Source organism: Penicillium psychrosexuale (assembly GCF_028828465.1).
Source record: "Penicillium psychrosexuale strain IBT 29551 chromosome Unknown utg000002l, whole genome shotgun sequence".
NCBI classification, from domain to species: Eukaryota; Fungi; Ascomycota; class Eurotiomycetes; order Eurotiales; family Aspergillaceae; genus Penicillium; species Penicillium psychrosexuale.
Window position 1 is genome coordinate 3,362,932 of NW_026643187.1, and position 23,596 is coordinate 3,386,527.

At 48.5% G+C, this 23,596-nt stretch overlaps 10 protein-coding genes across 10 annotated transcripts; 6 read left to right on the forward strand and 4 right to left on the reverse strand.

Annotated features, from left to right (window-relative positions):
* Positions 1 to 409: 409 nt before the first annotated feature.
* Positions 410 to 3,982, reverse strand: N7518_002460 (RTP1/Tango6 family protein; the record flags this gene model as incomplete). The annotated part of the gene is made up of 3 exons (XM_057183388.1): positions 410 to 3,227; positions 3,278 to 3,848; positions 3,907 to 3,982. The coding sequence occupies 3 exons, from the start codon at positions 3,980 to 3,982 to the stop codon at positions 410 to 412; spliced, it is 3,465 nt and encodes a 1,154-aa protein (XP_057044838.1).
* A 738-nt stretch (positions 3,983 to 4,720) lies between these two features.
* On the forward strand, positions 4,721 to 4,996 carry N7518_002461 (uncharacterized protein; the record flags this gene model as incomplete). Its single annotated transcript, XM_057183389.1, has 1 exon — positions 4,721 to 4,996. The coding sequence occupies one exon, from the start codon at positions 4,721 to 4,723 to the stop codon at positions 4,994 to 4,996; it is 276 nt and encodes a 91-aa protein (XP_057044839.1).
* A 478-nt stretch (positions 4,997 to 5,474) lies between these two features.
* On the forward strand, positions 5,475 to 5,684 carry N7518_002462 (uncharacterized protein; the record flags this gene model as incomplete). The annotated part of the gene is made up of 1 exon (XM_057183390.1): positions 5,475 to 5,684. One exon carries the CDS (start codon positions 5,475 to 5,477, stop codon positions 5,682 to 5,684), a length of 210 nt encoding a protein of 69 aa, XP_057044840.1.
* A 10-nt stretch (positions 5,685 to 5,694) lies between these two features.
* N7518_002463 (uncharacterized protein) lies at positions 5,695 to 6,036 on the forward strand (the record flags this gene model as incomplete). The annotated part of the gene is given in 2 exon segments (XM_057183391.1): positions 5,695 to 5,993; positions 6,012 to 6,036. The coding sequence occupies 2 exon segments, from the start codon at positions 5,695 to 5,697 to the stop codon at positions 6,034 to 6,036; spliced, it is 324 nt and encodes a 107-aa protein (XP_057044841.1).
* Positions 6,037 to 6,754: 718 nt separating this feature from the next.
* On the forward strand, positions 6,755 to 8,472 carry zpr1 (zinc finger-containing protein ZPR1; the record flags this gene model as incomplete). The annotated part of the gene is made up of 5 exons (XM_057183392.1): positions 6,755 to 6,900; positions 6,958 to 7,126; positions 7,183 to 7,288; positions 7,345 to 8,013; positions 8,063 to 8,472. 5 exons carry the CDS (start codon positions 6,755 to 6,757, stop codon positions 8,470 to 8,472), a joined length of 1,500 nt encoding a protein of 499 aa, XP_057044842.1.
* Positions 8,473 to 8,821: 349 nt separating this feature from the next.
* Positions 8,822 to 10,195, reverse strand: N7518_002465 (acyltransferase family protein; the record flags this gene model as incomplete). The annotated part of the gene is made up of 1 exon (XM_057183393.1): positions 8,822 to 10,195. The coding sequence occupies one exon, from the start codon at positions 10,193 to 10,195 to the stop codon at positions 8,822 to 8,824; it is 1,374 nt and encodes a 457-aa protein (XP_057044843.1).
* A 679-nt stretch (positions 10,196 to 10,874) lies between these two features.
* Positions 10,875 to 13,608, reverse strand: N7518_002466 (uncharacterized protein; the record flags this gene model as incomplete). Its single annotated transcript, XM_057183394.1, has 3 exons — positions 10,875 to 12,045; positions 12,099 to 13,201; positions 13,249 to 13,608. The coding sequence occupies 3 exons, from the start codon at positions 13,606 to 13,608 to the stop codon at positions 10,875 to 10,877; spliced, it is 2,634 nt and encodes an 877-aa protein (XP_057044844.1).
* An 844-nt stretch (positions 13,609 to 14,452) lies between these two features.
* On the reverse strand, positions 14,453 to 15,345 carry N7518_002467 (SDR family NAD(P)-dependent oxidoreductase; the record flags this gene model as incomplete). Its single annotated transcript, XM_057183395.1, has 3 exons — positions 14,453 to 14,748; positions 14,799 to 15,254; positions 15,303 to 15,345. 3 exons carry the CDS (start codon positions 15,343 to 15,345, stop codon positions 14,453 to 14,455), a joined length of 795 nt encoding a protein of 264 aa, XP_057044845.1.
* An 863-nt stretch (positions 15,346 to 16,208) lies between these two features.
* Positions 16,209 to 17,703, forward strand: N7518_002468 (putative neutral amino acid permease; the record flags this gene model as incomplete). The annotated part of the gene is made up of 3 exons (XM_057183396.1): positions 16,209 to 16,383; positions 16,437 to 16,866; positions 16,917 to 17,703. The coding sequence occupies 3 exons, from the start codon at positions 16,209 to 16,211 to the stop codon at positions 17,701 to 17,703; spliced, it is 1,392 nt and encodes a 463-aa protein (XP_057044846.1).
* Positions 17,704 to 19,432: 1,729 nt separating this feature from the next.
* On the forward strand, positions 19,433 to 23,311 carry N7518_002469 (uncharacterized protein; the record flags this gene model as incomplete). The annotated part of the gene is made up of 1 exon (XM_057183397.1): positions 19,433 to 23,311. One exon carries the CDS (start codon positions 19,433 to 19,435, stop codon positions 23,309 to 23,311), a length of 3,879 nt encoding a protein of 1,292 aa, XP_057044847.1.
* Between the last annotated feature and the right edge of the window lie 285 nt (positions 23,312 to 23,596).

The window sequence follows — 23,596 nt, forward strand, 5'->3', positions numbered from 1 at the left end:
AAGATAGACGATGAAGCTGATCAAGTCGGCTAACAACCTAATATTCTCATTAAAATGGTAATCAACAACCACTTCAGCTTCCACCAATTTGTTGTGACCTTGTAAGAACAAAAAAAATATGTGCATCATCCGTGAATCGAACACGGGCCTCGTCGATGGCAACGACGAATTCTACCACTAGACCAATGATGCTGAGGCACCAGACAACTCTGCGAGCTGATTCGTTGATGATATCTGCTCGTCCCTATTATAATCTATGAGGCACCTCTGAAATTCTAGACCTTCGGTAAGCTCAATCCAACTGGTCATTTTTCCAAGAATACCTACTATTATTTGATATTTAATAGATTGGAATACTGATTTGTGGGAAATGGTAATGATTCGTCCCATGGTATCGGAGCACTTGGTTTCATTCAATCTCCTCGATGCGTGGATGTCCGGTGCTTTCCCATTCCATGGGATCAACCTGTAGACCGGCGATCCTGTCACCCAGCCCAAATTGTGGATTGAAGCCATCTTGACCATCCTGGGCCTGGGCGCCAATGCCCCACATCAAGGACTTCTCCGACCAAGCTTCCAAGCTTTCAATCAAAGCGCGCAGGTTTCCACGAGCGAGCCCGTCCTCCTCACGACCTTCGACGAAGCGGAGAGTTCGTAGCATGGCAGGGATGTTACCAATGGTTGACTGTTCCTGCATACTTGAACCACGTGGAGCCGAAAAACTGGAAGCCGAGTCGTCAAAAAGAGAAAAGCCAAACCCGATGTCCCGGTTTCCGCGTCTCTCCCGCGCTGCCTCGAGAGCTTTGAGAATGTCGAAGAGTAGAATGATACTCGCCCGGCGCAGGATAGCACTCTCTGGTTCACTTTCGAGAGTTAGGGTAGCCAGCGCGAGTTCGACGGCGGAAGAGAGAATGACTGGGCCAAGACCGAGGATGTTGACGTTGATGGCCGATCCAAGAATGGAAATGGCCGATGCCCGGATGCGAAGGTCATCAGGAGCATCATCTGCGGATGCACCGGCAGCCCATGCAGCAACCACGTTTGTGGCGTACGCCGATTGCTCTGGGGATTCGTCGTCTAAATGAAGTTCTGAGAGGTCAAGTTCGGAAGCGGCTTTGGCTACTCCCGATGAAATGGACCAGCCTTCCGGCATAGCTGGCTCTTTGGCCTTGCGCTGTGCGCGTTCTTGTTCCTGTCTCTCTTTGGCAAATTTTTCCTTGCGGATTTGCTGTGCATGTTGCTTGTTGCCACGCCGTCCTGCAACGGCAATGATACCCTCTCCAAGAATTTTGGCCGTATCACCGACCAGTGCGTCTCCTAATTCCTGGACTGTTCGCAGCAGACACTCACCAATCCTGAGTCTTTCGTCCAAGGCTCGTTGCTCGCGTCTATCTGCGTACTCCTCAACCAAGGTTTTGATCACGGTACGTGGGTGACGTGATGCTAGTGTACCAACTATCTTGATTGCACCGAGATATGCGTATTCCTCATTGGCAGCGGTCTTAGATGTGTCCGTGATGAGGGAGAGAAGGAGTGTGAGGGTCGAGCCCACATCAATAACGGGCGATGAGTTTATGATCAGTTTCGAAATCAGCGATAGGCCCTCCGCTTGCACGGGTGGTAGATCTGAGTTGAGATTGGCAAGTGCTTGACGATGCGTGTCAAGGTCCTGAACATGAGCTGGTACTGCCTTGACTGTGGTTTCATCAGTAGCGGCAAGGTGAATCTCCAACAACATAGACGAGGTCGTTGCTGCTTTGGAGAGGGTAGAGGGGAGAAACGGAATAAGTTGATCGAGGTCCTTTTTCAAAGCTCCAAGGAGGGGTTGGATTTCGGCAGTGGGAGAGAACTCGGCGGATGCAAGAAGTGTAGACATCAAACTGAAGGCTGTCGAAACGGACTCAAAGGAGTCGTTGCTTAACTCATCTCTGTCATTGTCCTTGGTTTCCACAATATTAGCCAAAGATGACAGGGATACCTTGCTATTTACGCCTCGCATCGCCGTTTCTTGGGCGCTAAATCTATGTAGCTCCCCATCAATAACCTGCTTGATGAGCTCTAAAACTCGGAGCGGGCGTCGAGTGAGTGCTTCTTTGAAGTTCTCAAGCAGCTTCTCTGCAACCTTGGCACTAACAAGCCTCTGTATGACGTTGTCACTCTCATCAACGGGACCTCCGTTCAGTGTTTTGCGAGGGGGTGCAGAACCTTGGGGCTGCACCAGCCAGTTTTGACTGACATAAAGGAATATATCCCCCGTCCGTTCCTCACTGCTAGGATCCGAGCCAATGAGACTGACGAAAATATCTGCTCGTCCTTGGAGGGAATCGATCAACCGCACCAGGTTTGAATGCTCGTTCGTTTTCTCACTCCGCTTCTGCAACACGACCCCAGCGTCGGAATCTTTAACGTATGTCCACGCCGAGCCTCCATCCCAAAGCAGATTATCAACCAGCTTTTTGAGGGGTTGGGCACCAACAGAGATACCAAAATATGTTTGTAGCAGAGGCAATACCCTTTCATGGAATGAGGTCAGCTCTTCCTCCTGAGAGAAACAGACTAAGCCCCATAATGGAAGAAGAATCGGATAGACAATTCGTTTCACGAGACCGGGATTCGGATGCTGCAATGTCAGACACCGCAGTCTGCTTATAGCCAGGTCCACTGTGGCGCCATCCACCAGGACATTGGATGCGGGATTTGGTGCCACGGAATGTGGAAAAGAGCCTTCAATATCGGTAAAGCGGGTGATCCATTGTCTTGATTTAATGTCGAGATTCGCGGTAAGTGCATTGAATATAGGCTCTATAAAGATGGAGTGCCCGACAGTACCAGGAGCGCCATAAGCCCGTTTCCCCAAAATTCCGTTACCGACGACGTATGATGCAGTTTGCCTCAGATCCGGATCATCGCCGTCTATTAATGCTAGCAGTTGGGGAGCAATTGTCTCAAAATAGACAGTTGGGTCAACATCAGATGGCACAGAAGAAAGGAGTCGTGAGATTTGCATGATGGCCTGCACAGTCAAACGAGGGCCATTTGACTGGTCCTGTGCTTCCTGGCCTAGCGATGGGGAAAACTGCGATGCAATGAACATGATGGTTTGCACTACTCCACCGGGTCGTAGCGGAACTTGCGCGATCTGGCTGGAGATAGTGGACTTGAACCATGGTGCAGTATCTGACTGGAGGAACGCGGAAAGTGTAGGTAGCAACACAGTGGTTGGGGTACTGTAGCCTGTTAGTATTACTTAATAATAGTAAAAGCAAGGGGAACGTACTCATCAATTATTTTGGCCAACGTTTTCTGATACTTGTTCCGGTCGAATGATCCCGTGGTATTTGGATTGGAAGCCAGATCAGCTGTGCCACTGATTATATCACTCAATATACGACCACGAATGATCTGCTGGAGGCTTGGTCTTGGGTCGAAAAGAATGTCAACCAAAACGTCGATTATGCGGCGCAAAAAAGGCTCATCGTGCGGTACACTACTAGCAGATGCTTGAGCCTGCTTCGCAATGACACCAGCTGGTAATACCGATATCACACCCTGCTGCAGGGGAATCCCAACGCCAGATGATAGTGAAGGATATATTCCTTCCAGGGAAATCAGGTCCAGTAATGCATGTAGCATCCGACGACGCTTGGCATCTTCTGATGGTGAGTCTTCAACCTCCCCGCATGATTTGAGGGACCCATATTGGTCCTCGGGTGATACAAATGATTTATGGATATTGGTCAAAATATCCAAAGCCCTATTGATCACCGCTGGTCTCGCGGCATCATCACCCCCCGAATCCTGACTGAGGATCTGCAGCAAGGATTTGCCTTGGGTCTTCTTTATTTCCTCTTGAAGATATAGTTAGCACTCGACCTAAATGTAGCTCGACATCTCAAAGGTCCATACCTCGATCGAGAACTGGGGTCAGAAAGTTCTTAGCAATGCCAAACGCGTCGCGAAGTTGCTGTTCATCTCCCATCATAAATAATTGTAGGATACTATCATGCTGAATTCACGCCAATGAAGGTATTTTCCTCATCGACATTGTCCGGTTCCAAGGTTCGAAAAGTAAATGAAATCACCACGAACAATTGCGGTCTTGGCGTTTGTGGCTGATTATGTCATAGCAGACAAGCCCGTAACCGTGATGATCACGTGATAGTCGCGTCAGTGGCCCGCGCTTGCCCGCATTGGTATCGTCGCGTCAACTGAGATACGTTGTTGTTGTCACCAACTCCGTCTACTCTATCCACTGCTCATTTCACAATTTCAATTGACAATGTTAGACCGATGTGGACAGTTCCTCAGCTACCCGGGATCTTGCTTGTTCTCACGACATTCATTGGACCCCATTCTCGTTCAGACCTGCCACAGTTCCACCGCGACCGTTTCCTGAGTGTGGAGCCACTCGAGTCTCTTGCCTTACAAGGCACACATGTACAGATCAACCCTCTCAGATCTTCATTTCATCTGCTGCCTTCAATGGTGAACCGTCACGTATATCTCGCCTTCGGTGACTCGTATTGTTTCGGTGCAAAAGATATTGAAGTCAACCCCAAGCCCCTCTCAGTTCAATGTCCACAGCGACACAGTTTCACGGATTGCGCATGCCGGATAATACGATTAGCCGAAACAGACTGTGATGGTCCGATTAAGCGAAAGATATTCGAATCAGCCAGAGCCTTAGGGCACAAAAGACGGTTTACTATGCGTTATCCAAATGGAGAGCGCGTCGGTTTACCAATGCTGGACGCTGCATGCCGGTCACAAACGGATGGTCGCCCTATGCCTCGGATGTCAGTTCAGCGAGAAGAGAACGCGGGTGAAGCATGTCGGGTACTTCGGTATCAGATGTTACCTTGAGGAGCAACCACGACAGCGCGACCAGATGGCGATTGAATACGACATTCAAGTCTCGAATATCCTAGGGCATCAAATTGTTTGGCTCAGATATTTGTTGCCTAGAACACAGCAGTATCCTTACACACAGTCATAGTGTCAGCATATCCAAAGGATCCACTCGCCGGAATCAACATTCCTCTCCCTGAAAATTGCCCAGGCATTTTCACAGTTGAAGTTGTCGCGAGGTCCTTTGGTTATGCTGCCCTATGATTCTTCAATGTTGGTCCTAGGAGCACATAGAATATTGCGAACTGTTGTCTCGTTCCAGATGGCAATAAATTTCCCGAAACAATTTGGTGTTTTTCGGACTTGTTTGCATGTACTCTATCGTCAATTCTGCGATCATCAGCTGTCTGCTCCTGCACATGTTTCCTATTCCAGGATCCCTGGGGATCTTGCCCCTGCGTTCCACCTTCTTGGGTTCTGTTACTCCTACGCCCCACAGGCGGCTAGGCACCTCGTATCACGGCACCCGCCACTGATTCGACTTCGTCAGAAGATCTCGACCGGCCGTGTTAGCCATCTCTTCGCAAAGTAGTTTGTGGATAGATCGATGGGCGCTAATTTCAACAATGACTTCCACCATTGTTCCTTCCCTCGGGAAGAAGGAAGCGATTTTTCTGGATGTTCTTTGTCCGCTTCACAATATGCCCTCCCGCGAGACCCTCGCGTCTACCGGGAGAGGAAACAAAAACCTGTCCCAGAGGGTACTGTACCACACACGGGAGACTCGGCTTCATGCTCTTGCGACGGTATCGGTGAAACAATGGCGATTTGACTAAACGTGCGGAGATGGGTGGCCGTCAAGCAGATTTGGTTGAGTTTACTGTGTCTCATCCAAGTTTGGCTTGTCTTTGTGAAATTTGTTTGAGCTCTGGTGGGTTTGAGGGATATGTTCATCGGTGTCGTCTGCTCCCAGACATTCCTCAGCTCCCATTTGCGCCAATCTTTGATGCTCGCCTTGATATCTCTCGATTGATGACAATTTTTCTGGTCGGAGAAACTCACGGTTTCTATCGTTCGAACGCTTTAACTCATCAGCCCATTTACAGTCGGCATGGGGGCGATGTCCTTGGTCGGGGTTCTAACCTGTATGCGTCATGCAGTAGGTGTCGTGGGACCTCTCTCGAGTGAGGATCAAAGCTTTGGCTTGTCTACGATGCTTATCTGCTGCTATGCATCCCGACTGAGGCTCGTCTCTAGTGTCTGGTTGTAATGAACTGAAAAGCGACGAATTGGAAATCGGGGGATCTCTATACCGCGAATGAACTATTGTTTGGTCATTGGGACTTGGGCGTTGTGTCAATGATGGTTCTTTCTTTCCATCGGAGCAGAATGTTTTGGCCAGGCGATAGCCGGTGGGCTGCCGTTTCTACTATCCTTTGGTGGTAGAAGCGGCCACTTTTTTTTATAAGTACCCCCAAACCCTCTAATTCCAAGGTGATGCTAACTACCTATATTTGCAGATTCTGGTGTTGGTGGATATAACAGGAAATTCAACAAGAAGAATGTTAGCTAGCACAATGGGCAATGCACGTCGTACACCTGCCCATGGATCCATGTAGATATCGATGACGTCACTACATCATGCCATCCTCACCGCCCCCCAAATAGAAGGCGGTGACATATGTCATGGCAGAAATGTAATACATCATCCCACTCTTTGTCAGCCCCACCTGCCCCGCGCAGAATAGGAAGGAATGTTCCCGTGGCTCCGATATTTTTTTGCGATAAGAATTTCTTGCTTGGATCCAACTTGCTTTACTATAACTTCCCTCGCATTTCCCTCTTTACACAGATATTTTCTATCCCACTACACATTATTTCTCTCTAATTTCACAAATCATATACAATGGTCACCGTCTCCAAAGCCGACAATGATGCCCTTGAGGCACAGTTCGAGTCGCAATTCCAAAAGCCCGGCGATCTTGTGGAGCGTGATGATGACACCGGCGCGATGTCAATTGAATCACTCTGCATGAACTGCCATGAGCAAGGGTTCGTTTCTAGTATTCAGTTATGTTTTGCACATTGCTAACCTTCCACTTTAATTAGAGTCACGCGCTTGCTTTTGCTTCGAGTCCCTTACTTCAGAGACATTATCCTGGAGAGTTTCGAATGTGAACATTGCCACTTTAAAAACAATTCGATCAAATCCGCCGGCCAGATTCAGGAGCGTGGAACAATCTACACTTTGAGGGTCGAGAATGAGGAAGATCTTCAGGTATCTATCTCCAGCTATAATCCGTTTTCTCCCGCTCAAGCTAATTGGATATTTAGCGCCAAGTCATCCGGAGTGATGTTTCCGGATTCAAACTTACCACTAAGGAAGGCAAAGAGATTGAAGTTCCCAAGGGAACAGGCCAGCTGACCAATGTGGAAGGCAGTATGTGAAGCCAAATGCAATATAGTTCGATCCCAAGACGCTAACCTTATCTCTAGTGGTTCAACTCATTCATGAAAATTTGTCAGGAGAGCAAGATCTCCGTAAGGAGCAAGCTCCTGAACTTTACAATGCCCTTGTGCCTGTTATCGCCAGTCTTGAGAAGATCATGAAACGCGAGGACGCTTTCCCCTTCACCATCACGCTAGATGACCTCACTGGAAATTCGTGGATTGCACCTAACGCCAATGATCGTGGCAACAAGTACAAGCGCCATGAATACCCGCGTACCCATGAACAGAACGAGGAGTTGGGAATCTCCGCTGACGAAAACGCTGTCAACAAAGAGGACACAGCTGAAGTGGGCGCCGGCGACCCAGACGATCTCGATATCGTCGATGGCCAGGTCTACAGCATTCCTGCCGAGTGCCCCGGCTGTAATAAGCAAGCCGAGGTGAACATTAAGAAAGTCAACATTCCTTACTTCAAGGAAGTCCTGCTGTTCGGCACGAACTGTGATCACTGCGGCTACAAATCTTCCGCAATCAAGACCGGTGGCGAGGTACCCGAGAAGGGCAGACGTATCACTCTCGAAGTGAAGAACGAGGTTGATCTTTCGCGCGACATTCTGAAGAGTGACAGCGCAGGACTTTACAGTCCCGAACTCGACCTGGACGTTCAGCCAGGAACACTCGGTGGACGTTTCACCACCGTTGAAGGATTACTAGGTTCGTTCCCCTTATTTGATTAAATTGACCCAGCTAACCCTTTATACAGTTGAGATCAGGGATCAGTTAAAGGGTGCCATTTTCGATGTTGACGATTCCGCACACTCCGGAGGCGACAGCATGGTCTCTTCCGATAAGGATAAATGGCAAAGATTCTTCAGTCGTCTCGACCAGGCTATCAACGGCGAGCTCAAATTCACTATTACTTTGCAAGACCCGATGGCCTCGTCTTACGTCCAAGATCTTTGCAGTCCAGCTGCCGACCCTCAGATCACCATTGAGGACTACACTCGCTCTGCCGAAGAGGAAGATGATCTAGGTCTGACACACATGAAGACCGAGGGTTATGAGGAGGCTGAGGCCGATGCCGCCAAGACTGATGCCACTACAATCGATGCCGCTAAGGTCGACGCCACCAAGACTGATGCCACCACGACCGATGCTACTCAGAAAGAGTAGTCGAAGGATTACGATGTAATATCCATTTCATGAAACTCGCGACGATCTGATTCTTTTGGGATTCTTGCATAACGGCGTCTGTGATATGTACTTTTTTGCTGGGGTAATTAGATATTCGGTCATACATAGGGATGAAGTCATAAAAGTTATTCTACTGTCTACTTACTTTATCATGCATTGCTTCCTAGTAAAACTGTTAATAAGAGAGGCCTACCGAGAGAGAGGGTCACTTCGAAGTGTGGATTGAATTGTTGAAGCTAAACTAGAGCTGAGATGGCGGAAATCTCTCTGTATCTACTGATCATATAATCTAATTTTGCAATCCATTCCCTGAACTGTGTACAATACGCTAGCACGAAACAAATTTCTCGAATCTTCTCGCAAGCACGAGGCACTTCATATCCACGAAGCGATTCCAAAGTTCAGATGCCACCACCATAACAGCACCTAAAACGATCATGGTTCCCATCCAAGTCATAGCAAACGATAGAGCATGCTTGCTCGCCTCGATAGTACCAGGATAAGGCGTTCTCGTAACTGCCCACCACAAAAAGTCTCGCACCGGCCATTTGAGAGCGAGATAGACTGTCGGGTGGACTAGATAAAGCGGGAATGAGATCTTGCCCAAGTATTGCAGTGGCCGGGAGTTAAGCGGCCTTTGAAGCAGCGCTGATTTGCTAATTGCATATATTACCAGAACAGCTCCCACGCTCCTCCAGCACCGGGGCATCATCTCAGCATTATCCCACTCCGGAGATCGAGCCACGGCCAGCCATCGGTATTCAGCTGCTAACCGGTCAGCGCCGCACATGCAAAGGAAATACATCCCTAGAATGAAAGAGACTGATGTTCCGATCTGTTGGAGATAGATTTTGTCTGTGAATTTGTTCCAGGCTTTGGTAATGGGCTCTTGAATCTCGAGAGGTGAAGATGAATACGATAATGCAATCTCCCTGTCTGGTCCGGACTCTGAAGCGACGTGTCTCTCTGCAAGAAGAATCCCAGCAACGAAAGCGAAGAGATCCCAATGTCCCATATAAAACCAATACGTCGCCACGCCTGCCAATGCCAGATACCGAGGCTGGGGTCTCCAAAACGAAAACGTCAAGATCAACAAGTAGACAGCACACGAGCCACGAAACTCAATTGGCATCGTCCACAGCTGGTAGTTTATAGTCCTCATATCCGGTCGATTGCGATCAAAGTTGATATCGACTTGATGGTTGCTGATATCCAGCAGATGTACTATTCTCGAAAGCACATATTGGACCTGCGCCCATGGCGCTGTCAAGGGCTTTAGCCCGCCTAGCCAATCATACGCAGCTTTCCACGGGAACACATTGCAGAAGTACACAAGTTGGCTGAGGAACAGTATGGCGATAGACGGCAGATAAATTCGAAAGATTCGGCGAGTTGCAGCAGAGCATAATCGACGAAAGAACCCGACATTACTCGCTCCAACCTCCTCGCGACATCGTAGAAGCGGAAGAGAGATTGCGTAGCCCGATATAACCATGAACAAGGCTACCATTGATGGGCCATTGAAGAGAAGTCGGAAGGGCGGGAGTTGGATTATACGACGGTTTTCTTCAGCCGGTTCGTCCCAGTAGGACCTGGTCAAAAAGCCGACGATACTGTTAGGCTCCGAGCTTTTTGAATGGTGTATTACTACCAGAGCTGAGGCTATGCCCCGGAGGCTGTCGAGCCAAAGAATGCGCCTCATGCTAAGAAAGTAATTTATACAGAAGGGAAAGAAAGTCAACGAGGGCTGATGCTATGTTGAATAGTACAATAATTCCCGAAACTTGTATAGAATTAGATTACAAAAATGTACTTTTGTCTGAAATTTGACCTATAAACTTAGTCTTAAAGCTAGTAACACTAGTAAAAAAAAAACTCGAGATCGATACAGCTGATCGCGTCTGTAATACAGGTGGCAATGAAACACTGCAAGACAACGATGCACGATATAAATAGGGTTCATCCTCGTCCCTAAGAGGTTATATATACGGGGTACATGCAGGAGCCATCACAATATGATAGGTAAACTGTGCGATCCCAAAAACAAAAAGCAATTGGTCGATGACCCCAAAAATGATATTATCGTGTGACCCCCTGCAGATCCCTAGACTTATGCCTAACTATGGATTCATTGGTCGCATTGGACACAATTCAGTCCGAGGTATTCCGTCGGATTTTCAAATTTCAATTTTCTACGAAGTAGATCGTGATCGTTACTCGGATCTGTTCGGCTTTAGAATCAATGGGCGAATTTCACGTTCAAATGGTTCCAATTCGTTAAATATTAGGATTAAGCCAACTTTTTCCTTGAACAAGAAATCAGCTCTGCAGAGTTGAGTTTCTTCACAAGTAAGGCAGCTCTATATGCATAGTGCCCAAATCTATATCTTGCCTGACAAGGCATTCAAGCCCACAGATTCGGTCTGTGCACGAATCTGCTTCTGCCACATAGTTTTATATCGACCGTTAGCAGCCAGAAGCTGCTCATGGGTCCCACTCTCTGCAACCCGACCTTCGTGCAATACAACAATGTTATCAGCAGTGGTGATGGTGCTCAGCCGATGGGCAATGACTAGCACTGTGCGCCCACGTGACAGGATGGCTAGTGCTTCTTGAATGTTCTGCTCCGTCTCGGAATCTAATGCGGCCGTTGCCTCATCAAGCAGGATGATCTGAGGTTTCTTGATAATGGTTCGGGCAATGGCAACGCGCTGTTTCTCACCACCACTTAGTCGTAATCCACGGTCTCCCACTTTGGTTTCATAACCGTCGGGGAACGCCATGATCTTGTCGTGTACACTGGCTGCGCGGCAGGCCTCGTAGACTTCCTCATCGGTGGCGTTTTGGTTGGCATATTTGAGGTTGTACATGATTGTTTCGTTGAAGAGAACGGTGTCTTGTGGGACGACGCCAATGTGTCTGCGTACCGAATCAATTGTCAAGGTCTGCGTGTCGTATCCGTCAATAAGAAGACTTCCGCTGCTCGGATTGTAGAACCTATAGAGCAAGCGGAAGATTGTCGATTTTCCACCACCTGATTCTCCTACCAGAGCTGTAGTTGTACCCGGCTTACAGTCAAAGGTCAATCCATTGAGAGCAGGTCGTCGGGTGTCATACGAGAATTTGATGTCGTTAAATGTGATTCGACCGTGGCAGACTGCTAGCGGTGTTGCAGACGGTGCATCCACCACCGATGGCTGGACGCGGAAAAGCTCGAGTAGACGCTCTGCATTGATCAACGCGGATTGAATGTATCGGTAGAAGGTCCCGAAGATGTTCAATGGGGCTTGAAGTTGGGCCATGTAGGTAAGGAGTGTCACGAACTGGCCGACTGGACGTTGACCACGAGCAACTTGATAGGCGCAAATAAAACAGGTGATGAGAAGGCCAAACATGAAAATGACATTCTGGCAAATATTCATCAGATTCTGTGCGAAGAGGGAATGCCATTCCGCGCGGAGGTAGTCTGAGACCGCCCCTCGATAGCGATTGAACTCGTATTCCTCTGCGTTGAAGTACTTGACAGTTTCGTAGGACACAAGAGAATCATTCCTGTATAGGTTAGTAAAACGTAATGAGATAAAAGAAACGGAATAGAAACTTACTTAACAGCGTCTTCCTGTCTAGAAGCGTTCACCATTTGGCGTCGCATATTGGCCCTCCAAGAGGCAATCTTGATAGTTGAATAGAGGTAGAAGAATGTCATGACAGCGACAGCCAACGCGTAGTACACGTCAAATACAATTAGAAAATAACCAATGGCGATGGTCAAATCAATGAACATCGGCAACACTTGGAAGGTCACTTGCTCAAGAAAAGTGTTAATTGAGTTGCCTTTGGTGAGGGCAGAGAGAACCTCGCCCATCTTTTTACCCAGGTGAAAGTCCAGTCCTAGGTTATGAACATGCTCAAATGAAGCGGTTGACAACTCCATGTATGCATACTGGCTCACTGAGATCCATAGATTCGAGCGAACCGACTCAAGGAAACCTTGACTGCCTTGAAGCCAACGGTAGATGATATACAGACAAATGGGCATCCAAGGCACTTTCAGATTTCCATCGCTGGTGGACAGTGAGTCTGCGATCACTCCCACTTGATATGGGACTAGGATATTTACCGCTCGCTGCACAATCAATATAGCAAAGCAGATGACGACGACAATTTGCAACCGGAGAGACTTGTAAGGCCACAGATATGGAAAGAATAGGGAATAGCCACTCAGATATTCCATCCAGTTGGTGGAAGGGGTCGTCAAAGGCCGCACCCATGCTTCTACTTCCGGGGTCTGTTGACCATCGGTCAAGGCATCACCATCATCCGAGTTGGCATTGCCTCTTGAATCTAGCAGGCTAGTCGTCTCTCCGGCATCGGCATCCTCGGCCTCCTTGAATGCGCAATGTTTGCGGGCAGATTTGAAAATGTAGGACGCGACCAGCAGTGTGAGAACAAAAATCCGCACGGAACCTGCGGAAATCCCCAATGCCTCCCAAAATGTGATCTTTGTACGCAATCTTCCACCGAATGGATCTTCGATTGTAGGTTCATGGTGGATGTGGGAATAGATTGAGATTGAAGTTGAGAGAATTGCTATCTCGAAGGGAATGGCCGAGAGCCATGGGACGAATTGCGCGATTGACGGTGCACGGTTCTCGAGTAAAGAGATGAAGATAACGGTATGAGTGAAGAAAGCCCCGACGACAAAGAACTAGGTTTAATTAGCTTTGCTTTCAATTTTGGAAACAGGTATCGCACCACTACCGCTTGACCACACCACCACTGCTCTGACTTTGAAACTATGGCATGGGTCATATGAATTGCTGCCTCAGCAATATAGGTTGCCAGCACAAACAGATCCAGCCAAACAAACCAGCCCTTGGATCTATTCCGCGCAAGCTCCGCGGGCAAGTCCCTGGCTACCGCCATCATCATTCGGGTTCGCCTAGGCAGTGGTTTCCCATTGGGGCCATACTGGACTTTAATGTTGCGATCAGCATTTCTGGCTACCTGAGAGGAATGGACCAAAAAGACGATAAAGATAATCCCTAGCAAAATCGGAGGGTATCCAAAGCGAAGATATTGAAGCAATTCATGGGCAACGATAGCCGAATCCATGGCCGCAGGCTTATAATCAAAGACTCTCTTAAAGTGGCTTTGACCGGGCAAGACGGGAAGAGTGGGAATTGCCCGGGAAAGTATGTGATTGTCTTCACATGCGAGGAGTTGGCTGCGAGATCGCAAGCTGAAAGTTCACAATTGAGCTGTCGTGCGCTCACATTTTAGTTGCGACGGTGCTGTCAATCAGTGGAGCTCGGAGGGAGACTAGTAACGCCACCGTATTGGCTAGTAATCTTTGCTTCCAAGATTGTGTTACCCATCGATGTATGTCTGACCTGAAGATCGGGGGTCAGTGACTTGTGTATACTCCAGACAGACGTTATTATCTAGTATATAGACAAGTATAGAGTACAGAGTATGTACTTGACCTCGTACCGAATACGTATGTATTGGATTTCCGCCCTTCTGGACCTTCTCCTTCCTTTTTGGTCGTTGTCTCTTACCGCTCTTTTATCAAGGGCTGAGCAGGATGCTTACATAATTCACATACTTTGCCGTTCAACGCTCACCGACACCAGCATCACCTGACTATCACCTGACCACTTGCCTATTTAAGTGCCCTGATTCGCCCATTGAGCAGGAGCTGAGCGGCTGGGTGCTGCGTACGTCAATCTCCCTGGGACGATCCGGGTAGGCCGCTGAAGGTCAAGTTAGGGTGGCTGGACTTCATATTCAGCCTCCCATCTCCGATCCCATGAGAGCTTTGGTGGCCATCCAGCTAGGTTTGCTCCCTATGTTGCCCGTTGGAATGCAGACTGTATATATGCATTGCATAGGGATATTGAAATTGTTCATTTAATTTCTCGGCTAATATATCTCATCATTACTTGTTCATGGTAAACTATACAGTAATATATCCACCATCAACTACCATAGCATGACCCTGTACAAAAGAGGCCTGCGTGGAGCATAAGAAAAGGATTGCATCGGCGACCTCTGCTGGCTGACCCATTCTCTTCATAGGGGCTATCTCCGCTGCCGGAGTGATGGCAGCGCGAATCTCGGGATTCTCCATGATGAGTGGTGTTTCAATGACACCTGGACAGACACAGTTGACTCGAATCCCATCCTTGGAATAATCGATACCATCTGCCCGAGTCATTCCAATGACAGCAGATTTTGATGCACAATACGCAGCTAGAACACTGTCAATCGTGGGTTTTAGGGGGAATCAGCGCAAAACTTACGAGCACCTGGACGGCTAACGATTCCCAACTGACTAGCAACATTCACAACTGCACCCCGCTGGCCAGGACGGTTAGGGTCGTGACTTGGGAGTTCACTTTGAGACACCATCTGTCGAAGCTCTGCTCGAGAAGACAGCCAGCAGCCTCGGTAGTTGATATTGTTGACCCGGTCAAATTCTTCGAGGGTCGTTTCCGCTGAGCGCAATGACTTCCCAAGAACACCTGCACAGTTCACAGCATAGTCGACTCGTCCGAATTGTTGTACGACTGCGTCAATAAACGAGTCTGCGAACTGGTCATCTGCCACATTCCCAGCTTTCACTAGGAGTTGAGTCTTAGGGTATGTTGAAGCAATAGCTTCTGCTGTTGTCTGCAAGGACTTTTCGTTTAGATCTGTGATAGCAATTCTCTCACATCCTGCTGCGGCAAAGGCTTTTGCGGTTGCAGCACCGATTCCTAGATCATGTTGGTGATATATTCACAACGGTCGGCTATGCTACGTACCTGTTCCACCAGCACCGGTAATGACTGCCACGCCAGGAAACATATTGTATGCCATGACTGATCAAAGGTAATTATCAAATCATTAAACTGGCAAGTCAATTTAGTCAAGAAGTCGAAGTATAGCATCGAAACTACCCCAACTCGGAATCCCACCTTTATCGCTTATCACGGGCCGAACTGTTCCGAAAGTACCCCGAGTTGGAGTAGTTGGAGTCAATTCTCCTATCTCGACATCGTTAACTACATGAATGTACTAGTTATGTACATACTATGTACTATGTAACATGTAGTTAACTACAGAGTATATTGATTCATCTTATGATATTCATCTTAAATAGTATTGCTAGCATGTCCATTGAAATTCTCCGTTTTAGTATTTTAGCTAGAGAGCATGCATGTGCTGTGCTATGTTAGATCCAACTATAACTTACATGTAGTTATATGTTAGACAATTTGTACCTCATCTTATCGCATAAATATAGGCCAGACCGACCCCAAATGATATCCAAACCACAGTTCTAGCTATCAGGACGGCAGGAGTATCGAAACAGAGAACATCATATGCTTCATTGAATATCTATCTCCAATTTTGCCAGACTTACCCCAAACCATATCCACATGCCAACCTCACCCCTATGATATTCAATCCCTCGTGGTTTCGTGGGGAAAGTGGACCAGACCCATTCCGTCTTATCGCGCGTTAGTGTGCAATAGCTGTGACCAAAGTACTGTGAACCTCCGGATAAATTCCATGGTGCCAAGCCATACATAAGCCTGAGGAAAAACAGAGATAAGTGCCCTCCTCAGCACTTGTCTATATATACCGACCGTGGGTACCCCAATTCAGAGCTCCATGTTCGCTGCCTACATTTACATCTGATTGGAAACTTCTCATCCTCGTTCAACATGGCAATTCATACAGATGAGATCAAGGAAACCTCTCCCTACACAGACGACCCCAAAGCCATCGAGACACAAGAAGGCGAAGTCGACGACAAATTCGAAGTCTTCAAACGGGGCGATGGCCAAGTCGATTTTCGAACTGTCAGTTGGATCCGGGCTTCAATTATCTTTCTGAAGAGTCAGTTTAGTCCTGTCTCACTATTGCTTCTGTGAAAACTGACACCGTAATAGTCATCTTCGCAACCGGCGTCCTCTCCATCCCATCATTGATGTATGAGCTAGGGGCATTCCCTGGCGCCGTTTCCGTGATAGCTTGGACTGTACTCAATGCCTATTGCGCTATTGTGCAGGGTAACTTCCGCAATGCCTACCCGGGCTGCCATTCCATCGTGGACATGGCCCAGGTGGTCGGTGGACCGATCGTGAGGGAGCTTGTTGGTTTCTTGTTCACGGTTAGTTATATTATTGTCGCGGCATCGGGTGTCATTGGCGTATCGACCGCATTCAATGCCCTGTCACGGCATTCCATCTGTACCGTTTGGTTCTCGTTCATCGCGATGATTATCATTACCATGTGTGCTAGTGTGCGCAAATTCTCGCATATTGGCTGGCTCACCTGGGTTGGATTCGGCAGTGTCTATGTTGCCGTTTTTATCATTGTGTAAGCTTTGGCCAATTTTCCTCTCTCGGACCAAGTACTAATGGCTCTAGTATCGGCGTAACAACACGAGACCGACCAGCAGCAGCGCCCCAAACAGGTGACTTCGACCTCGGCTACCGAGTCATCGGTGACCCCAACTTCACAACCGGCATCACAGCCTCGGCAACGATCTTCGTCTCCAGCGCAGCCACATCCGCCTTCCTCCCGGTCATTTCGGAGATGCGCAGGCCAAAGGATTACCCCAAAGCAGTCTACCTAAGCATGAGCCTGGTGACAGCCTCTTACCTGACTTTCAGCCTGGTAATCTACGCCTGGTGCGGCAAGTGGATCGCCTCCCCATCACTTGGTAGCGCCGGTGAAACTGTCAAGCGGGTCGCCTACGGAATCGCCCTCCCGGGCCTGATCGTCAGCGGCTGTCTCTACGTACACGTCGCAGCCAAGTACCTCTTCGTGCGAATCCTGCGCAACTCGCGTCATCTGCAAGCGAACACGGCCGTGCATTGGTGCACTTGGCTGTCGTGTACGATTGGCATGTCGGCTATTTCGTTTGTTTTGGCGTGCGCTATCCCCATCTTCAACTATGTGTTGGCATTGGTGGGCAGTTTGTGCTTCGCGCCTTTGGCGATTAGTCTGCCCGGGTGGTTGTGGTTGTATAGTCATCGCGATTATTGGAAGGGGAATGCGCTGAGGGTCATGTTGTATGCTTTCCATGTCTTTCTCGTGCTGTTAGGACTGTTTTTGGCCGTTGGAGGCACTTATGGGGTTGTGGTGCAGATTAAGGAGGCTTATGCTGATGGACAGATTGAATCTGCCTTTTCTTGCGCTGATAATAGTTGAGAAGTGCCGAGGTCTGCGGAGTACGATGTATACAACATACCTCGTCAGGTCAGGTCATGTCGGGTGGTGTGGCTACCATCCTCACCTGTTGTTATTTAGACTGTTTTCTATATGAGTAATTGCCATTGAGACTATCATTAACGAATAAACTACAAGTTCACCTTTGATTTCCTCTTGGCACTTCTGCCGAATGCCGTTTCCGCAAACGAACCCGAATCCGCCAAATAAGCTGCCTTTCCTCTTTCGTGGACATCTTGTTATTTAGCTCAATATTATCAAGGTAGTTTCTACCGTATAATATTGGAATGTGTACAATGTAGATCTTGAATTGAACGAGCATGCTATGTATTCGCCATTATCATTTATTCGTAACGATTTGACATTGTATTACCGCACTCTGTGGTATTACTGCAGTTGGATTGCAAAGTGACCTGGTTTTAATTACAGTTTATTGATCCTCGGTTGCTTTTTGCTTTTTGCTTTTTGCTTTTTGCTATGTTGCATACTGAGTACTCCGTAAAGTTCCTTATTCGGCATAGTCAATGATTATACGATGAATAGCTCGCGTGATACATTCAATATTGCCCAATAGGTAAAGCCGTACGGAGTAGGGAGTGACGATTTAGAATTTTTTACGTAGCTTACATCGAAATACTCCATCTATTGATATAACTCATAGCTTAGGACATGCGACCCAGTACAAATAGGTTGGTATAGAGGTCATTGTTTTGGCTTAGATCATTTTTCTGTGCTGGCCAAAGTTTGTGAAAACCAATAGATACGTAATATTCGTATTTCGTGTATTTTATGACTTAAGGTTCAGATAGAGCGCGGGAAGAGCCATGGTTCTACTCCATAGTGGGTCGACCTTCTTAGCTCTAACCGATGCCGATTTGCCCTCGGAGCTCAGCTCCACAGACAGCTCTTCAGCTTCAATACAATAGTGACTTATGTGGGAATGATACATCGTATTACCAGGCCACAACAAAAACCATGGTCCCTATTTATGGCTTAGAGGGGGCTGTATCTGTTCTGTTTCTAGATAAACTGACTGCTATTGATCAATATCAGGTTGGCACTGGAGTAGGCACAATGGCTTTCTTAGGGCAAGGCTGCCTAGATGCATGTCAAAATGTCCTCTGGTGGCTAGCTGAATTCGATACTGGAGCTGTATTCATCAGAAGCTAGGAATTGCGTACTTGATGACCTGGCGTTTGATATCCATCGTTACAAATTTATCATCTGGGCTTTCAATAATGTCATACCCAAGTACCTGATGTGTGATCTGCAGCTCCTTAGGCCTATCATGTCTTCAGCCACTCAGCCATCGACTGAGACAAATCTGGCCTGCGGACTACGAAGACGGACTTACTCGCTTGAACATATATAATTGGCAAGAGGTTGTGTATGCTGTAGCTTAGTATCCAATAGAACGCTAATTATGCGACGCTCCCCAACATGATTCAGACAACGTATCCATTCTGTCACAGATCGACCTGACCTACGGAGTAGTCACACCGAGATCCACCGTATGTTGCATAAGGTGGCACAGCTGAAGATCTTCGTATTATGTCGATCGTTGTCTGATCGTTGTCTGATCGGTGTATTTTGAGCTAGAGTCAAGAGAGAGCCCTTTTTGCGATTACAGTCGAATGAAAGTGAATGATATATTGTTATCCTATTTCTTTTTTATGCTCTGTCCTTCTATTGAAATTTTCTACCCCATAGAATGGCCACCTTAGAGCGAGCTAGATTCGAGGAAGATGTTTTGCCAACCACCCTCGACAAGCTCATCATTCCAAAAGCAGACGACGGCAACTTCGCATTGACTGCATTACCCGAGGCCGACTCCATCACCGAAATCGTTGAATCTGTCCTCGGCCACTCTGTTGAGCTGCACCGTCTTCAAGCATCCGGAGCAGAAGGTCAATCAGGCTGTTCCATCTACTTCGTCCGGAACAGTACCCACCCGGAAAGAACCGTCGCCGTCACAAAGGTATATCCGCCAGCATGTCATAAAGACTTCTTTGAAGAGCTCGTTGCATATCGGAGGTTGATATCTCTTTCCGATCCACCGTCTGCTGCTCGGCCTCTTGGAGTGGGAAGGACGCGCGATGAGAACACCGCAGAGCCTATCGGAGTGATTGTCTACCAGCTCGCAGCAGGTAAGGCAATCAACACAATTATCCGTGACATTGGCCGAGTCTCCACTCTCCGACGGATCGCAAAGCAGCCTTGTCCCGACGAAACAAGGGAAATAATGAATGATATTGTTCGCGGTGCACTCCATGGGATCTCAATCAATCATAAAACACAACAAATCCAATCATCTAATATCCCAACTGCTCAGATGTTGGATTGTCAATTCAATGGACTGATGGCCGACTTGATTTCCGCCGTCCAAGGAGTGGCATTAACAATGGCCAAGCTGCACCGGGAAAAGACCGAATGGAGCAGTGCCAGCGAATCTGTCGTCGAAAGACTCCGCAACAAGTTACAAGGTTGGGTCCAAGAGATTCAGGGCCCATCGCGAAAGCAGTATGAACGCGCTATTGGATCTGATAAAATACAGCAATTGGCCTCATTGGTTGACCGAGCGATTGAATATTCACGGGAAGAAGGTGTAGCCTCACTACTGCATGCCGATGCCTCGCCGGGAAATTTCTTCTGGGACCCCGTTCAAGGAATTACCATGATCGACTACGGGGGACTGACCCGCTCGATAGATGCGAGCGGCCGACCTATTGGACCGGCGGAAATGGATGCGGCTGGGTTTCACGAGCGACTGCGAAAGTATGCCGGAGATTTCGGAATGAGTGAAGCTGATATTGGCCAGGTTCAGAGGGAGTTTTGGAAAGCGTACCAGGCGCAGGGTATACCAATCAATGAAGGGCTTGCACGGTTGTTCAAAACACGCACACAACTATCTCGACTATGGTCTGCTGTGGAAAAGCAAGATACATCATGCGATGAACATAAAGCTCTCCAGCTCAGCGAAAAGGTTAAATTCGAATGGGAACGTCTTGTCAATATCTCGCCCGAAAAGACCCAACCTTGGAGAGTGCTCGTCCTTGCCAATGCCAGTGGGCCAGGTAAAGGAGGTCTGCCTCTGTTGAATCAAGAACTAGTCAAGGCCATGTCAGAAATCCCCAATGCATCAGTTACTCTATTCATGGTAGAGCCTGAGAATGAATTGGCATGGCCAGGGCATGGTCGTGCTAAAGTAGTCTGCATTCCCTCTAGGGGAGCCGACCCCGGTGCCTTGCTCTACCATGTGGCGAAGGTTCAACAGCCAGGAGATTATGGTCTGCCCATTCCAGATGACCAGCATCCATGCCCATTCAATCTCATCATTGGCCACTCGCGATACTCTAGCACCGCAGCTTCCTTGATACGCGAGAGATGGTATCCCACAGCCAAGCTCGCGCTCATCACACATACCAGTGCTCTGCGCAAGTCCGACATCGCATGGAAGTGGTACGGACAAACACGCGAGCAAGGCTATGTTGAAGCCGCTCGGCTAGCAATGCTCGACGAGAGGATTCTTCCAAAAGCAGATTTGGCCGTTGGAGTAGGGCCTGTACTCACAACTGAAGCACGCGAACGCGAGTGGATGGGCCAATGCAATCGGCCACGATCCAACATGACAGGACCTCGCTTCCATGAACTAATTCCAGGCGTGCGCACGGGCGATGCTTGCACGCAACAGCGACAGCCCAACGACCTGTTTCGGGTCCTCCTCGCTGGTCGAGCAGATGATCCCGCCAAAGGCTTAGACGACGCCGTGTACGCTGTGCGCAAGATCGCACTCTCTGGCAACGAGATCTCCCTGGACGTACTGGGGCTCCCGGCAGAAGACGTGGAGCGCTGGCAGCAAGCCGTCGATGAGATGACGGGCATGCCAGACCTCGTCAGATTGCACCCTTTCTCCGATGACCCCGACGCGGTCTCGCGGTTCTACTGTAACGCGGATTTGGTCATAATGCCCTCGATGCACGAAGGCTTCGGAATGATTTTCACCGAAGTGGCCGGACTGGGCGTTCCCATCTTAGTGACGCAGGAAAGTGGCGCAGGTCAGTTTGCGCTTGATCGCACTCGCATTCCGCTGGGACTTGGCCAAGCCTGTGTGGTGATGGACGAGAGCACATATGGAATTGTCCCTTCACCGACAAGCCAGCGCGTAGCCGTCTGGGCTTATCGGATCGACCAGGTAAGATGTTACCCGGAGCAAACGAGACGGCATGCTCGTTCTCTACAGCGAATCATGCGAGGTTATTCGTGGAAACACGCCGCTAAGGCTCTGCTTCGCTCCGCGATGGAGGGTGAGGGAGATACAGTGCAGATGGCGCATGGCAGCGTTGCACTGGCTTATTCATCATGGTCTCGTCCATCGCTTGGGATGAGCGTGGTATCGTCAATGCGGCGAGCTGCACGAACGCGAAATCGAAGCGGAAAGCCGACTTTAAAGCAGGCCGATGAAGTAATGCAAAATCTTCCAGAGATAGCCCCGACTGTTTCGGCGCTAGAAGAGCATGTGTCTGCTACTGTTGGGTGTCCTGTCAACTTGCGGAGTCTGGATCCCACTCATCCCGGGGGCTTTTCTGGTGCTATCATTTTCTTTGCTTTTGCCAACGATGGACTTACCAATGGAGAGACAACGTTGTCATCTAATGACCGTGCGGTTGCTGTGGTTAAACTGTTTGTCCACGGCTTGGATAATGGCATCACGGAGGAGTTGTCAAGCTTAGAATGGCTTCTTTTGCATACAAAGGGGGACATCAAGACTGCCGCCCCGTTGGCCGTTGGGCAGATGACGTGGGATACGAAACCAGCTGGTGTGGTCACATATCAAGTTGCCCCCGGGGTATCCCTTTATCAGCTCATGATGCAGATGGGCCCCCTACCGCCGGGACCTGCGAGAAGAGACATGCTATCCGCCTTCATTGCTGGCGTACAGGCAGTCGCACGTACCTTAGCCAGATTACACACTCATAGCGTTGAAGGGCGACCAGGCACAGAGTATCTCCAGTGGTATTTTAACGCAGCAACAAAACGAGTCCAGCAGGCATTGCTGTACAAAGACCTTATTCGTTCCGCGGGACTCGAAGCCGACCAGCTCCCTGAGAAAATGAATCAACTTATTGCCGATTGCAAGCGTGATATTGCTAGTCATCCGCGCACCACTGTCGTACATGGGGACGCCCATCCTGGGAATTTCTTCTATGACCGCGCGACAGGGCATGTCACTATGATCGACACGACGACGCTACACTGTTCTTTGGATGAGAACGGTGAGCCGCTTGGTGTACCGGAACGAGATTTAGGCCATTTTGTGCATATGCTGCGACGAACAGGCGAACAGTATGGCCTTACGCGACAGGAGATGCAGGAGAGCACTACCGATTTTGTAGAGGCATATCTTGGGAATGCAGCAGCGCCGGTAAGCATCGAAATCCTTCGGTTCTTGATGTCATGCTCGGCTCTGTCATTCTTGAATTATGCGGCGCAGTCAGATCAGACAAAAGTAGAACTGCAGGTTGGAATTTTGCAGGATTTATTTCGCCTTGGAGAGGGTTGGACACAACTGGATGGAATGCGAGGTTTATAAATAGAAATCATGGGCTGCTTTGTACTTAGATATTTTTTCGGATGTCGTGATCTAATTCAGGAGTTATGATAATAATTGACACTGTTGGATATGTTCGATACCTCGATATAGCTCCCTCTTGTGTCTCTCTGTTCTTTTGATCCATTGAGTAGTCTGATCGCGCCTAGCTTTGCTAGCAAGTGTTCATCATCAGGCAAGATGTGCCGACCCATATTCTTGACCCACTTCTCGAAAGTGATTCCAATGGAGTGTGCCGTATTTGGCGGTACCACCTAATGTTGCTGG